The sequence below is a fragment of the Ambystoma mexicanum genome, chromosome 1q (assembly GCF_040938575.1).
Source record: "Ambystoma mexicanum isolate Mex_15411 chromosome 1q, UKY_AmexF1_1, whole genome shotgun sequence".
Lineage (NCBI taxonomy): Eukaryota > Metazoa > Chordata > Amphibia > Caudata > Ambystomatidae > Ambystoma > Ambystoma mexicanum.
The window spans coordinates 332,469,491-332,485,623 of record NC_090922.1 but is presented as its reverse complement, the minus strand read 5'-3'; the positions used below and the strand labels follow the sequence as shown (position 1 = coordinate 332,485,623).

The 16,133-nt window shown below is 44.8% G+C and overlaps 1 protein-coding gene across 4 annotated transcripts in view; it reads left to right on the top strand.

Annotated features, from left to right (window-relative positions):
• Nucleotides 1–16,133, top strand: part of LOC138527909 (E3 SUMO-protein ligase KIAA1586-like) — a 712,359-nt gene that overhangs the window by 72,125 nt on the left and 624,101 nt on the right. For 2 of the 4 annotated variants that reach the window (XM_069639282.1, XM_069639275.1), the window contains one exon: nucleotides 2,459–5,090. The exons of the other annotated variants lie outside the window; for them this stretch is intronic. In XM_069639282.1, the coding sequence (XP_069495383.1) occupies nucleotides 3,101–4,015 (915 nt within the window). In that variant the 5' untranslated portion in view covers nucleotides 2,459–3,100 and the 3' untranslated portion in view covers nucleotides 4,016–5,090. Of the gene's footprint in view, nucleotides 1–2,458; nucleotides 5,091–16,133 lie in introns of those variants that run through there. 4 annotated transcript variants of the gene reach the window in all.

Below are 16,133 nucleotides of genomic sequence, written 5' to 3'. Positions count from 1 at the left end.
TTCTGTACCAAGACTTATGCAGGGCCTTCACTGGGGCTTGAAATTAGTGCTTTGAAATGCGTGCCTTATAAGTTGCCTTTTGACACTAGTTCCTCCACATCAACCACTTGCTGACAAAGGAGGATTTAAAGATTTTCAATGGGCGTTGTGTTTCCGCTCCCTGCTGGCTGGCCGTCTTGTGATAATCAGCGGCTATTAACTCCTAGCTGTATTTCTTTGTCTGCATTATAATGTATGTACCGAACGGGTGCCTCAGACTGTTTTCCGCTCTAAGTAATCATCTTCAGCCATGCCTAGGTAAAGAAAACATAAGTGTTATCAGGTGGCTAGATTGGCCTGCATTGAATATTGGGCAGTCTAGCCAGTAATAACACTTATGGTGCACAGCTAGTCTGGATATACATTCCGTGGCATGTTTCTTTTTTTTTTAGTGGTTTAGGCCTTATATGGTAATACTGGCCCAGATGCCTTTGGGTTTGGCGCACTTTACATATGCTGAATAAATAAATAAAATAGATTGATTGCCGTCTCCATGGACATTCTTCAGTTCAAAGATTAATCAGCCGCCACTGAACATCATCTACCTGTCACTGTGTATGATCTGTGTTTTAATGTGCACAAAGGGGCAGGGCAGTCCTCCCTAAAGCTGGCGTCACACCACCCGCCGTCATGCCATCCTATATATATTTATGCATAAAAATGTTAGTCTGGAGTGAACTTGTCTTCAGTAGAGAAACATAACTTATCTGTAGTTGATTTGCTGTCATAATAAAGAACCATATTTGGGATCCTCCACACACACCAGGGGAGAGTTATTGCATCTCCTGTTTGCGGCGGCGGTGCCGCTGGTGGCCCAGTACAAAAAATCATAAGGGGGCCTCACCAAACATTTTGCCCTGGCCTCACCACACTTTTTGACAGCCCTGCCCCCTGCTTTTGTCTTCATGATTCCACACAGCTGCTTTCTTTCCAAGGAGAGAGTCTTCCCTCTTGGCGAATCTCAGCTCTTGGAATTCTCGGCTTTTCCCTGGTGTCGTCATTTTCTTTGTCAAGTGTTTTTCCATTAGGGCTCTGCTCTGTCTCTCCATGGACCTTCTTATGCAGATTTCTTTACGTCCCGTCTCTCGTCGCCATTTGTAGGGTTCTTACCTCTAATGTATTTAAATAAACTTTTTACAAATTCAGATTTGTGTTCACTTGTGATGTATTGGTTATACAGAGCTCAGCATTGCATTCTCATATTATTGCACATTTAACCAACCGCTTCGAACGGTCTCCACGGCCAGAATGTTCGGGCATATATGGTTCTACCCTAGGGTGTGCTCCTTCATTACATGGCATGTGATGACAGCACCAGGCGGCAGCGCCTGGTGTCCCACCTCACTACATAATGCCCCTGTGCCATTGAAGACAATTCCAAGTGCTTCCCCTTCATAGTATCTGCCAAGTTGTGGAGCTCCCTCTTTGCTTTGAATCCTTATTTGTGTATGCTTGCTCCACAAATCAACCATGTATTGGGAAGTGAGAAGTAAACTCACTGAAAGTGAGTGTGTTTGTTTGTTTGTTTCCTTATTTATAAGGCGCACCAAACACTTGGGTAGCTGGGCGCAATGGTTACAAGGTTACTTTAAGCTTCATGTTACAGACAGTGCATGATATATACACAAGGTACAAAATTGGGAGTACAAAGAGTCCAAAACAGATGATACAGTATAGAAGACTATATTGCAAGCATCAAGGTAGATAAAAGGTCAACAGGATAGTCGAGAACAAAGTGAGAACTATAGGTTATAGTGTAAAATTGTGTGGAAAGTGTAAGAACTAAAAGTATATGATTAACTGCAGAGAGGTCCAAGGGAAAACAGTAAAGGGTTAGGCAGCCGACAGTAGCCATGGCCTTTTACCACACTACGATCTACGCTAAATCTGTCCCTTGGATGCTGGAGTGTGTGCCCCCTGGCTACAGGGTGCGTTCAGGTGCTTTGCATCATCACATCGATACCCAAAAGTAAGATGCAAGGTTGGGGACACTACATACCTCTGTGAACTGAACTCACACTCTTATGTTGTAAGATATCACATCCCATCCTACAGGAAGGGTCTCATTATTGGAATAGGAAGCATTGAGATTTCACATCTCAGGCTATGGGAAGGGTCTCATGTTTGGAATGGGAAGGAGTTGTATATCACAACTCATGTTATAGGAAGGGTCTCAGGTTTGGTATTAGAAGCATTGAGATATCACAAACTCATGTTACAGGATGGATCTCGAGTTAGGAATGGCAAGGTGTCGGATATCACATCTTATGCTACAGGAAGGCTTTGAATCCATTTATTAGTGGTTGTTAGGTTTATTTACCACCCAAATTAGAATACTGCCTTTGTCACTGCAATAAGATGTAGTAATTTATATGTAAACTAGGTTCAGTGCAGTAAACCACATTTTCTTTTTTTACAGATGGGAAGCCGAGAGTTTCGGCCGTGCACAGGTTAGAAACAGATCCGCTAGTGATACACCCAAGATTTTGAGCGGCCATTAACGATGTCTGCGGTACTTCCCAAGCGCAAGTCTGTGCAGACTTCATTGTTTGACTACTTGCCATCAGCGAAAAGATGTAAGGTGGAGGAGGCTGCCACCATTCTGAGTGGGGATGAGGAAGCTAGCCGAGTCAATTCGAGAAGTGAGGCACCAGAAATATGCCAGGATTCTTGCGCTAAGGAGGCCAGTAGCTCCAGTGCATCTCCCGCTATACTGCAGCCTGTGCCAGAAGAGCCTCTTCTAACCCCTGATTGCTGGAGCGAGCAGCAATGGTGCTATTTTAAGGGGGAATATGAATGGATTTTTCTGCCTTCAGGCCACATTGGATGCTCTGTGTGTAGGGACGTGAAAGCAACAGGTGGCTTATCCGTGCGCTCCTGTGGGCAAGGTTTGCGCATAAGCATGGAATGGGCCGATGGAAAGGTGGGTCCTTCAGGTTTTGGCAAACATGTGAGGCAGAAGCAGCTCCGAAAGAAGATTATAGAGCACAAGTCAAGTGGTGCTCATAAGGCATCACAAGACATTCTAACAGCGTGAAAAAATAACCACTTGACAGAAGTCATGCAGCAAAGCAGTGGCAAACATTTGGAAAGCACATGCGGAGTGTTTCACACTGTTTTCTACCTGACCATAAAGAATCGGCCATTCACAGATCACCCTGATTTGGTGGACCTCCAGGAGGTGAATGGTGTTGAAATGGGTCGTGTGTTGCGCAGTAATGTTACTGCAACAGAGATAGTGAGACATATTGCATCAGAAATGCAAAAGAAGTTAGTGTGTTATATCAGAGAACACAAGCCAAAGATTTCTGTGTCTGTGGACGAGAGCACCACTGTCAGCAACAAATCAACTTTGATTATTTATCTGCGGGGTCTTTTTGGGGCTCATTGTAAACCAGTCACCATTTTCTTTGGTCTAGTGGAGCTCCAAGAGACAAATGCCTTGGCCATAAAGGAAGCTCTGCTGGGGTATTTTGAGAATGTTGGCATCACAAAGACCCTGTTGCATGAGATCTGGATTGCTATTTGTTCGGATGGTGCAGCTGTAATGTTTGGTAGCAAAGGGGGGGGGGTGATAACATTATTGCGAGCAGAATTCCCAAATCTTGTGTTATCGTGGCATTGTCTAGCTCACCGCCTTGAACTGGCCGTTGGAGACACTATTGATGATGTTGGTGGGGCCAATCATTTTAAAATGTTCATGGACTCTCTATATGCCACATACAGCATGTCACCAAAAAACACAAGACAGCTACAGATGGCTGCCAGTGATCTGGGTTTGCAGCTGCAGAAGATAGGGAAGATGCTGGACACACGATGGGTTGCATCAAGTTCTAGGACGGTTCAAGCTGTTTGGAACTGCTTCCCTGCTTTGTGTAAGCATTTCGGAGAAGCTGCTAAGGATCTCTCAAGACCCACAAGGGACAGAAACAAATATGACGGTCTGCTTAAGAAGCTTACCTCCACTCTTTTGTGAAAGATTTAGGGCTTATGTGCGATGCCCTTCAAGAACTGAAAGACTTGTCTCTGGCTCTTCAGAGCCGGGATATCACAATTGTGGATGCACACAGACTCTTGGTGGGGCAAGTCCGGAGATTCTTTGCGATGAAAGAATATCTGGGGGAGTTTGCTTCTACTGCTCAGAGTGCAGTTGATTGTGGACACTTGAAGGGTGTTCATATTTCCCAGGGAAGGGCAAAATCCGTGTCTCTGAATGAAAGGCAATTTTATCAAAGCCTTTCAGTTAACCTTGCCAAAAGGTGTGCTCCAGACATGGATGAAGAACTTGTAGCCAGTTTCAGTGTCTTGGATGCAAAGAATTTACTGAATGATGAAGACATTGTACTTTATGGTGAAAATAAGATTCAGAGACTGTGTACGAAATTTCAACTCCCAATCAGAGACACCATCCATGCCTTCAGGGATTTTAAGGACTTTGGTGGCAAAAGGTGCCCTGAAGCATGTAGGGCTTTGGTTGCTTGCATGGAAACGTTGCCCGCAAGTAATGCAGATTGCGAAAGGGGCTTCAGCGCCATGAATTTAATTGCTTCGCCAAGCCGAGCATCCCTCCATGTGGCCACTATTTCCTCATGTTTATGGCTGAAACTTAATGGCCCTCCAGTAAAAGCATTTAAGCCATTGTCCTTTGTAAAAATCTGGCTGGCAAAAGGGAGACGAACAGCTGAGGAAACACACTGCGAGCAAGCTCATGCAAAGAAGGACTCCCTTGAAGATTATTATGTGGGGTTCTGGGAAATTGTCAATTAATTGTTTACACATTTGAATGCACCTGTTAATTTACTTCAACACCTATCCTTTTGTCAACAGCCCAGTTAAGGGTTCAATACATAATCACCTTGAGCTTTGATTTGTTATACTTTAAGCCACGTAGCAAGCAGTCTGCTACACAATATTTACTTAGTTATGTAGGCCCGACCAGTTGGGAAATTGTCAATTAATTGTTTACACATTTGAATGCACCTGTTAATGTACCTCAACACCTATCCTTTTGTCAACGGCCCAGTTAAGGGTCCAATAAATAATCACCTTGAGCTTTGATTTGTTATACTTTAAGCCATGTAGCAAGCAGTCTGATACACAATATGTACTTCGTAATGTAGGCCCGACCTGTTTTACCATGTTGCATTTAGGCCCCGCCCACCAATTGGGCCACGCCCATCATGTCTTAGGCCACGCCCCTCAAATGAGGGCCCCCCTCAGTTTCTTACCCCACTTAAAGCACTGGCCACTGGCCACTATTTATGAACAATGTCAAACATTCTTGTGTCATTATTCTTCATGTATATTAATGTGTAAAATGATTGCTTTCACAAGAGAATGACAACATGATGGTGACTATTAATTCTGAACCACAGAACCCCACCCAAGAAGTACAGATTTGAAAATATTCGATGGTTACTGATTTTGTTTTTTAAAAAGTACACTACAATTTAAAATGTGTATTAATTTTTTTTTTATTGATTCAGCTGAATGAAATCAACTTTTCAATATACATATCATTACATGAAAGAACAAGGAAACAAAACAGAGTGACGAGGAAAAACAGCTAATTTGTTCTAAAAATGAAATCATCAAACAATTAATAAATATCATGTTTGAAAACAAGCAAGAAATATAACAAAACAACTGTAAAACAACTGATTATGAGGAGGGAATAGTCCTACAGACCTAACATCAGCGAGAACAAGAAATTCACCTTTGCTATTTGAATGGACACATTATTACTGCACAATAAAGTAGCCCATCTTTGCGTGATATCTAACATTCCCAAATGGGCACAGTGATGTGCAAAATATTTTAAGCGTTCACAGATCAATGATGGACATAGTGACAATGGATGTTCTAAGGTTTTGCTCATCGATTTGTTTGTGCAGAACAGACAATGATGCAATTCTTTTGAAATCAATTTGCGCCTCACTAGAATCTCTTGGGTATGCCAGAGGTTAAAGCGCAATCGAAGTATTCCAGAGCGTATTTTGGGTGATGGAAATTTAAGAAGATACAGGCCCAACATTTTTATGTTTAAACCTCTGGAAAGTAGCATCTTTATATCTTAGACATGCAGTTCTTGTATTGATCCAATCATTGCAGTAAATCAAAACCTTGGCTTTGTCAGGATTGGTAATTAATACATCAATAGTGAACTCAGCGTTTATCAGGATCGAATATATGCCTTTTAACCAACATTTAACAAACTTGTAATTAGTTATGAAGATATAATCTGACAGGTACTTCAAAATGTTATTGTCATGAGTGGACATTAAACATTTGCGAAATAGTGCACAGGCTTTCCAGTGATATTGCGCATGTAAAGAAATCAATCCCATTTCATATTGTAACCATGGCCCCGGAACACACTGGGGGAGATCTAACACTGCTTTCTAAAACTCAGCCTCCAGTTTGTCTAAAAATTCAGTAGACCACAATGATTGTGTTTCTAAGCCTTAGAGGATACATGGGACCACTTTTAGTTTCCAATATAATACAGCTGGTTTAAGGGTAAAATTGCCATAGCGATGTAATCTGACTTTGGTTTGTGAAATCGCTGCATTCAATTTCTCAATCATAACCTCTTGGTGACCTTTAGACACGGCAAAACCTTCAAATATCATGCCCAAGTAGGTACAGTTTGTAACTACCAACAATTTATTTTGATTAATTGTCCACACAAATCTATTTGGACAGACTTGCTTGGCCGAGTAGGTGACCATTTTTTTTTTGTGCTAATTCTTAACTCATTTCTGTCTATATAGATATCAAACGCTTCGAGCAAGCTTTTTAGGCCCCTCAGGGTTTTCGATATGAGAACCAAATCATCGGCATACATAAGAGTCTGAATAGGAATGTTGTTTAATTTGGGAGAATCTGAAGGCACTGTTGCGAAAACCTGTCTGACATCATGCAAGAAATAGTTGAAAATTGCAGAGGCGAGCAGACAGCCTTGCTTAAGGCCATGAGCTGTAGCGATTGGAGTAGACAACAGTCCTTCTAGAGTTAGTCGAATAGGAATTGAAGTTTGGAAATGAAGCAAATAGATTATTTCTAATAAAGTCTGGGGACAATTGTCTTGTTTTAATTTTGACATTAGGAGAGCCATACAGATGGCATCAAAGGCAGTATGTAAGTCAACAAAAGCAAAATACACTGATTGTTTTAGTGTTTGGCATTGGGCTTTTATTGCATTGAGGCACAACAGGTTTATGTTGGTGCCCATGCCTGCTAGGAAACCAGTCTGGAATGGATATCTTCTATTTGTGGTCTTTGTCCACTCATTAAAATCACGTAAAATTAATTTGGCAAAAAGCTTGAGCGCAATAGGTCTATATTTGACAGGTTGAGTACGGTCGCCCTTTTTATGGATTGGTACAATTATAGACATCTTCCACGACAGTGGGATGGTACATGATGAGAGAACCTGCTGGAAACGTCTGTCCAAGATTGCAGCCCATGCAGATGGATTTGTTTTAAACATGAAATTACTAAGTCCATCTGGGCCCATGGCCCTAGATGAGCTGATCTTCCCAATGTAGTCTTCAATGATAGTTGGTGAGCATTCTACTGCCCATCTGTCTATATTCTCTGAGACGTGGACACAATTTAAGAAATTAGGATCTGCATATAGATTGGTATAATATGAAATCCATTGGGTTTCTGTGACATTGTGCGACTGTACCAGAGACTGAGTCCGATGAGCACATCGATTGAAGACAGCCCATATTTCTTCAGTATTTTTATTAGATAACAATCTCAACATATGTTTGCTGTCATTTTGTAAAATCTGTGCTCGATATTTGTCACAAACGTCGGTTATATCCTCTTCTTCAGATGATAAAGCAGATTCTCCCCCTTCCCCCAACTCCTCACCTTCCACTTTCTTCTTGGGTTTTCCTTCCTTGCATCTTGAAGGCTTCTCCTTTTTTTATGGAGATAAGGACGCCCTCGATAGGATGCCACCGTGCCACTAAGATAGGGGCAACGGGGGCGTTCCCACCGGGAGCGCCACCCAGGGGAAAAAGCCAAGGGCACAAAAAACCCCTAAAGACTTCCTTCTGGTAGAATTGGCGAAGTTGGCAGATGCGCTGAAGAAAGGTAGGTGATGGATGAGCAGTCCAACCAACCGGCACAGGTTGGGAACCAGAAGTCCAGCGAGGTACAAGGGAAAAGCAAAGGCAGTCCGGTAAGTAGGCACGGGTCTGGTATGCAGCAGGTCCAACAAGGTACAAGGGAGTATCAAAGGCAGTACGGTGAGTATGCACGGTTCAGGTAAGCAGCAGATCCAACAAGGTACAAGGGAGGAGCAAAGGAAGTCCGGTAAGCAGGCCAAGGATGAAAGAGAACAACGGAGAATAGAAGGAAACAGGCGAGGAGGGAAAGAAAAGGAAAAAGGAGCTAGGACAGGCAGAGGGCAGGAGACGGAGGAGAAAAGATGAAAGGAAAGGCAGGAAGCGATACGGAGGAGGAGGGAAGGAAGGAAAAATCTAACGGGAACAAGGGAGTGGCAGAAAGTAATACCCAAAAAAGGCAAGAGTGCTGAGAAATTTGCTAAATGGGCTGACAGCGGGAAACAACAAAGGGAGCGGCAGCAACACAGGAAGGAACCCGAACGTTGCAACACGTACGTAACCCGGAAGCGATGATCTTTATACTTCCGGCCACGTCTGAGACGGCGCAGGGATCAACCGAGCATGGAAATCAATGGCGGACTGTCACTCCAGCGATCCTGCGCCAGCGATTCCAGATTCGCCATCCCTGCTGCGATGTGATAGTATGCCCCCTCCTAGGGAGGCCTCCCCCAGGTTTGCCAGGATGAAAGTGATAGAACCTGCGGACTAAAAGTGGGGCATGGACGTGGGAGGCCGGTTCCCATGAGTTTTCTGACCAGTGATAACCCTTCCATCATACCAGGTATTCCAACCTACCCCGGCTGTAATGGGAATCACAGATTTGGGCCACCTCAAATTCCTCCTGGGTAGAATCAGTGGACAAGAGGGTTCTTTTGGGTTGACGGGACCAAGTGTCTTCATGAAAAAGTTTCAGTTGGGAAGCATGAAACACTGGGTGGACTCTGTGCAGGCCTTTGGGTAGTTTTAATCTAAAAGGCACTGGGTTGATAACTTGTGTGATCTCGTACGGACCCAGATCTAGGGGAAAGGTTGGAAGGGTGTGCCCATCGTGGTAAGTATCTCGTGGATAACATGACACGAGAACCCACCTCCCATCTAGGGACCGGGTTGTGATGTTTGTCGGCCTGCATCTTGTATCTTACTTGGGCTTCACTAAGGTTTTGTTTGGCCTGCAGGTGAACGTCCCGCAATATGGCGAGAGTGGAATCTACAGTCGGTAAGCTGGTAGATATGTTAGAAATGGGCAGTACGGACCGTGGGTGATAACCGTAGTTAAAGTGAAAAGGGGTTAAACCGAGAGTAGAGTGAAAAGAGTTATTGTAAGAGAACTCGGCCAGATGTAGTAGAGAGACCCAATTATCCTGTTGGAGGTTCACATAGCATTGCAGGTATTGCTCCAAGGTACCATTGAGGCGTTCCGTCTGCCCATTGGATTGTGGGTGGAATCCGGACGTCAAGGCTCTCTCACCGCCTAATCGGTCGCATAGCTTCTTCCAGAATCGGGAAGTATGTTGGCTAACCCGATCAGAGATAATTTTCTGAGGCACCCCATGGAGACGGAAGACATCCTTGATAAACGTTTCGGCCATACCAGCCGCTGTCAGGATACCTGGTAGTGGCGAGAAGTGAGCCATCTTAGTGAAATAATCGATCACCACCATGATGCACGTGCACCCTTGGGATGGAGGTAAGTCAACGATGAATTCGGTTGAAATGACGTTCCAAGGTCCATCAGGAACGGCATTGGGTTCCAAAAGTCCCATTGGTCTTAGGTGGGTACCCTTGCTATGAAGGCATGTCATACAGGATTGTACGTAACGGATCACATCTCTTTTCATATCCGGCCAGTAGACATGTCTCTGCAGATAGTCCAAAGTGCCTTTGGTGCCTCTATGACCAGCCATCTTTGAATCGTGACACCAATTCAAAGCCAGTTTCCGGAAGTCGGAAGTAGACAAATACAACTTGCCTTCCACAAGGTAGAGACCCTCCTTGATGTCGTATAGGATGTTGTGGGGATGTTTCTCTAACTCAAATTTGCCTCCAGAAGCTTCTTTCACTTGTCTCCGAAACGTGGTTAGTACTCCTATCCGTCTTGGCAGAGGAAACATCAGATCATGAGCACAATCCGATCCCGACATGTAGTCTCCTCGGCGGGACAGAGAGTCAGCGACTAGATTCTGATGCCCTGGGATGTAGGTGATATCAAAATCAAACTGGGCAAAGAAGTGGGCCCAACGAGCTTGACGTGTGTTGTAGCACTCGAATTGTCACAGTACTTGTAAGTTCTTATGATCGGTTCTGATGGAAAATGGATATTTACCTCCCTGTAGTAGATGTCGCCACTCCAAACGGGCCAACTTCATGGCCAACAGTTTGCGCTCAATGACTGAATAGTTCTTTTGGCTGGCATTGAGGGTTTTAGAGAAATAGGCAATCGGGTGTTCCACTCCTTGATGTCTTTTCAATACAACCGCCCCTATAGCAGATGAGGAGGCGTCTGTCTCGACAATGAAGGGTCAGCTTTGATCTGGCTGTTGAAGGATGGGAGCGGTACAAAAGGCTTCCTTGAGTTTGCGAAAGCTGTCTTCAGCTTCGTTGGACCAGGAAAACGGATTAGAAGATTTCTTGAGCAAGGTGGTAATGGGTATTATCCTGTGGGAGACGTTGGAGATGAATTTTCGATAAAAGTTTGCCAGTCCAAGGAACCTTTGTACTTCCTTGGTAGATGTAGGAGAAGGCCATTCCAGGATGGCAGATACCTTGCGAGGATCCATGGTGATACCCTGACTAGACAATATGAATCCCAGATACGGAATAGAGGTTGCAGAAAACACACATTTGTCAAGCTTGACCGAGAGACAGTTGTCTCTTAATCTCTGGAACACTTCTTTGACATGGCCTTCATGTTCTTCCGTAGTCCTAGAGTACACCAAGATATCGTCGAGGTAGACTATGGTGGTCTGACACAGTAGATCTGAAAAAAGTCTGTCCATAAAGCGCTGAAATACCGAAGGGGCATTTACTAGCCCAAATGGCATCACCTGGTATTCGTATAGCCCATAAGGAGTCCTGAACGCTTTCTTCCATTCATCCCCCTTTTGAATCCGGAGAAGGTGATAGGTGTTCTGGAGATCCAATTTGGTAAAAACCGTGGCGCCATGAACGGCTTGAATGATTTCGGTAATGACTGGCATAGGGTATCTGTCTTTAATGGTCACCTTGTTCAGACCCCTGTAATCGATACAGGGTCTCAATTCCTGTGAGTCCTTCTTGGGGATGAAAAACAGGGAAGCGCCTGCCGGAGATTTCGATGGTCTAATGAGCTCATTGGCCAAATTGTTATCCAGGTATTCCCGGAGGAAGTGTCTCTCCCTGAGCAATAGAGGAAACATCCTACAAAATGGTACTAATGCTCCTGGGACAAGGTCTAAGCAGCAATCTTCTGGTCTGTGAGGAGGTAGTTCACTAGGAGATTTCTCTGTCACTACCTCAGCGTATTCCTGGAGGTGATGAGGAAGGCAGTGGATGAGTCTGGAATCGTAGATACTGGTGGTCTGGACTGTCTCGAACCTTGGCTCTGGAAGGCATTCTGCCTTACAGAAAGCGGACTAAAAGCTCAGTATGTTCTTAGTCCAGTCTATGTGAGGGTTATGTCTTCTGAGCCACCCTATCCCCAGTATGATGGGGAAATGAGCTGCTCGAGTGATATCGAATTAGATCATTTCAGAATGCTGCGGGATGCGTAGGTTTAGTTCTTCAGTGGTGTGGGTGATCATGCCGGAACTCAAAGGTTCTCCGTCAACTCCCTCTACCTTCTGGTCCTCTTGTTTAGCCAGGGGGTTGATACCCTTCTGTTCTGCCCACAAGGTGTCGATGAAGTTGCCGGCAGCGCCACAATCGAGCAAAGCCTGGGTTAGGAACTCTGTCTTGCCCAACGTTAGGGTAACAGTAAGAACCATCAGCCTGGAATCATCTGGAGTACCAGAAGAAGACACCGAAAGGGTTGCGTAAGGACTTGGGATGGCCCCTCGGGAGTGCGTCCTAACACTTACCGAGGGCGCTCGTTTCCCGAACGTCTAGGTGGGACATCTGGACAGTCACGTAGCAAATGGTTAGAGGCTCCACAGTACATACACATATTGCCATCCTGTCGCCTCTTACGTTCCTCCGGGTGAGCGGGGCTCGAGCTGTTCCTATTTGCATCAGTTCCTCTTTGCCTTGGCGAGAAGACGGTACAGAGGAAGGTGACTGAGTCTCAGGGGGAGGGAGACTGTAGAATTTGGTCTTCTTTCTTTCAGACCGTCATTCCGACAGCCGAAAATCAATCCGAAGAGTGACAGTTAAGAGATCCGAAAAGGATGTCGGACGGTCTATACGTGCCAACTCGTCTTTGAGATCCTCTCTCAGCCCTTGACGAAAAATGGCGTATTGAGCCTGTTCCTGCCAGCCAGCTTCGGCGGCTATCTGCTTGAAGGTGGTGATATAGGAGAGTAAGTCTGTGTTGCCCTGTCTGATGTCCAAGAGATCTTCGGATGCCAGGAAAGTACTTTCCGTGCGCAGAAAGGGCTGCTGTAGTAGAGTCTAGAAATCATCATAATTCTGTAGCACAGGATCGGGTTGGTTGACCAAAGGAGTGGCCCAAGCCAGGGCATTACCCGTCATGTGGGTAATCATTTATCCTACTTTGGCATGATCTGAAGCGAATGTCTGTGGGCGGAAGGAAAAGTGAAGATTGCATGCATCTAGGAACTCCTTCACTCGCTTAGGTGAACCATCGAATTTGCCTGACACCAAAGGGAGCGAGGGTAGGTCTGAAGAAGGTCGGTCTCTTTCCGTCATTCTTTGTTGCAGTGCTGCATTGGCGGCCTTGAGGTTCTGAACCTCCAGGTTAAGGTTTTGGACGGCAGCTACAAGTTCCTGTACTTGCTGCGGAGTTGCCATCTCGGTTTCTTGTGGGCGTTGTAAACTGTCACAAACATCGGTTATATCCTCTTCTTCAGACGATAAAGCAGATTCTCCCCCTCCCCCCAACTCCTCACCTTCCACTTTCTTCTTGGGTTTTCCTTCCTTGCATCTTGAAGGCTTCTCCTTTTTTTATGGAGATAAGGACGCCCTCGATAGGATGCCACCGTGCCACTAAGATAGGGGCAACGGGGGCGTTCCCACCGGGTGCGCCACCCAGGGGAAAAAGCCAAAGGCACAAAAAACCCCTAAAGACTTTCTTCTGGTAGAATTGGCGAAGTTGGCAGATGCGCTGAAGAAAGGTAGGTGATGGATGAGCAGCCCAACCAACCGGCACAGGTTGGGAACCAGAAGTCCAGCGAGGTACAAGGGAAAAGCAAAGGCAGTCCGGTAAGTAGGCACGGGTCCGGTATGCAGCAGGTCCAACAAGGTACCAGGGAGTAGCAAAGGCAGTCCGGTGAGTAGGCACGGGTCAGGTAAGCAGCAGATCCAACAAGGTACAAGGGAGTAGCAAAGGCAGTCTAGTAAGCAGGCACGGGTCAGGTAAGCACAGATCCAACAAGGTACAAGAGAATAGCAAAGGCAGTCCGGAAGCAGGCCAAGGATGAAAGAGAACAACGGAGAATAGAAGGAAACAGGTGAGGAGGGAAAGAAAAGGAAAAAGGAGCTAGGACAGGCAGAGGGCAGGAGACGGAGGAGAAAAGAGGAAAGGAAAGGCAGGAAGCGATACAGAGGAGGAGGGAAGGAAGGAAAAATCTAACGGGAACAAGGGAGTGGCAGAAAGCAATACCCAAACAAGGCAAGAGTGCCGAGAAATTTGCTAAACGGGCTGACAGCGGGAAACAACAAAGGGAGCGACAGCAACACAGGAAGGAACCCGGAACGTTGCAGCACGTACGTAACCCGGAAACGATGATCTTTATACTTCCGGCCACGTACGCGCGCAACGTCTGAGACGGCGCAGGGATCAGCCGAGCATGGAAATCAATGGCGGACTGTCACGCCAGCGATCCTGTGCCAGCGATTCCATACTCGCCATCCCTGCCGCGATGTGACAATATTGTCGCAGCCAGTTGTGATATCTACACTTAACAGTTTTCAGCTGCTGCGTCTGTACTGGATATTTTGATAAGAGAATAAGTTTCTTTTCTCGTCGATATTGCGATTTCCTTATTTTTACTTCAGTATTAAACGTATGGTTATGTGATGGGCGCACCTGGCTAGAAAAATTACTTGGATTTCTGAATGATAATAGTAAGTTTGGGTAATGTACGGGTATTTGCGCTTTATTGTTTCGGTCAACCATTCCTTTAAGCGTCAATAGATTAGACGGCGACCAGAGGAAACAGGTTTTCGCATTATTGACTACTAAATCTTGAAATAGCTTCAATCTATTAGGAGGATGGAGTACCCAATCAATCTTTATCGCTAACAGATTGTGATCGCTGTGCGGTTGAGAAATGACTTCGAATGACTGTATTTGCCCACTCAGATTAGAGTTCGTACTGATGTAGTCAATAGTGCTACTCGCCGTTTCCCTTTGCCAACTAGGTCGGGTTGGACTGTCACCTTGGGTTGAACCATTAACCATATGGAAATTCCTTTGTAACATAAACGTGGGCCAACATTTGGCTTTATAAGAGTTGGATTTACTTTGGGATGTAAACAATCAAGGTTAAAATCTCCAACTATGATGGTATCTGTAATATCTAGAGTAATCATTATAACATCGAGTAGTCTTGTCAAGCCAGCATAAAAAGCAACAACTGTTAGACCAAGCGGATTGTATAAATGTTAATAAAGGCAATCTTATGAGTCAGACAAGTTATTTTAACCAGCTGAATGTAAGCAGCCACTGAGTCCCAATGAACAACAGAGAGACCTCTGCTCATGTTAACACCCACTAACAGGCCTGATGATGGTCTACCTTTAGTCCCCGCAATGGCTGGTAATAATGCTTCAAAGTTATTCCACGCGGAGGTACTCAAGAGCCAGGTTTCCTATAATGCTATGACATCATACTCAATGGGAAAGTAGTAAATTGAAGATTGTAGATGTGAATGTCCACGCGTATTCCAGCTAGCAATGGTAAATGAACAACATTGAACTTGTAGTGATGGTTATTACATGTTAGTATTTGTCAAATTGACTCCAGTTGTACTTGCACTTCCTATTTAAGTGTTGGCAATTGTGAGTTGAAGTTCACTTCTTACATTTGTCCGGGCAGGATCTTGTGCCACCAAAAAGCCCATGTCAAAGAGTTGCATTTTGGCTTTCCATATTGCATTTATTACTACCCCTGATGGAATCCAAAGCCTAACCACAGAACACGTGATTTCAGATACGAATTCAATTTGTTCAATATTGCTTGAAGTGATATCTTCCAATTCAGAAAAGATATCAAGCACACTATGCCTATTCAGATCATATGTCCTAAAAGCTCCCTCTCTACATTTCAGAATTAGTGAATGGCGACTTGAATTGTTTTGGTAAGCGTGCCGCGAGAAAGAAAGGGGCATGCCTTGTACCTTTGTATTTTGGTTTTGGTCACCATGTTTTAAGGGATGTTCAATGATATCAGAGTGCATTTGTGGAGGTGTAACAGAAACACGAGTAGAAGCCAAAGGTTGTTGCGTTGTTGTCAAGCTCACCTTTGCACTATTTGTTAACAGCCAGTGCTGCAGTTGCGGATCCGCCGAGGTAAGGACAGGAATTTTGGCATCAAGTATCGTTGGCAATGTTGAGACAAATACTTGTTAACCGCTTTTTGCAAATGATCTAAAGTGAGGCAGGAAACTAAATGTTCACCTACAAATAAGGGATCAATGGGCTTGACTGACTGAGCATTTAATGCAGTATTTTTGTTTTGGCACTGGTTCAAAGGAGGAAGTTTTTCTGATTGGTCCAGCTCCCAAATTAAATCATTCAAAGGTGGATAGGAGATGGGTGATGTGGGCATCAATGTCTCAGCTACTGGAGGAATAG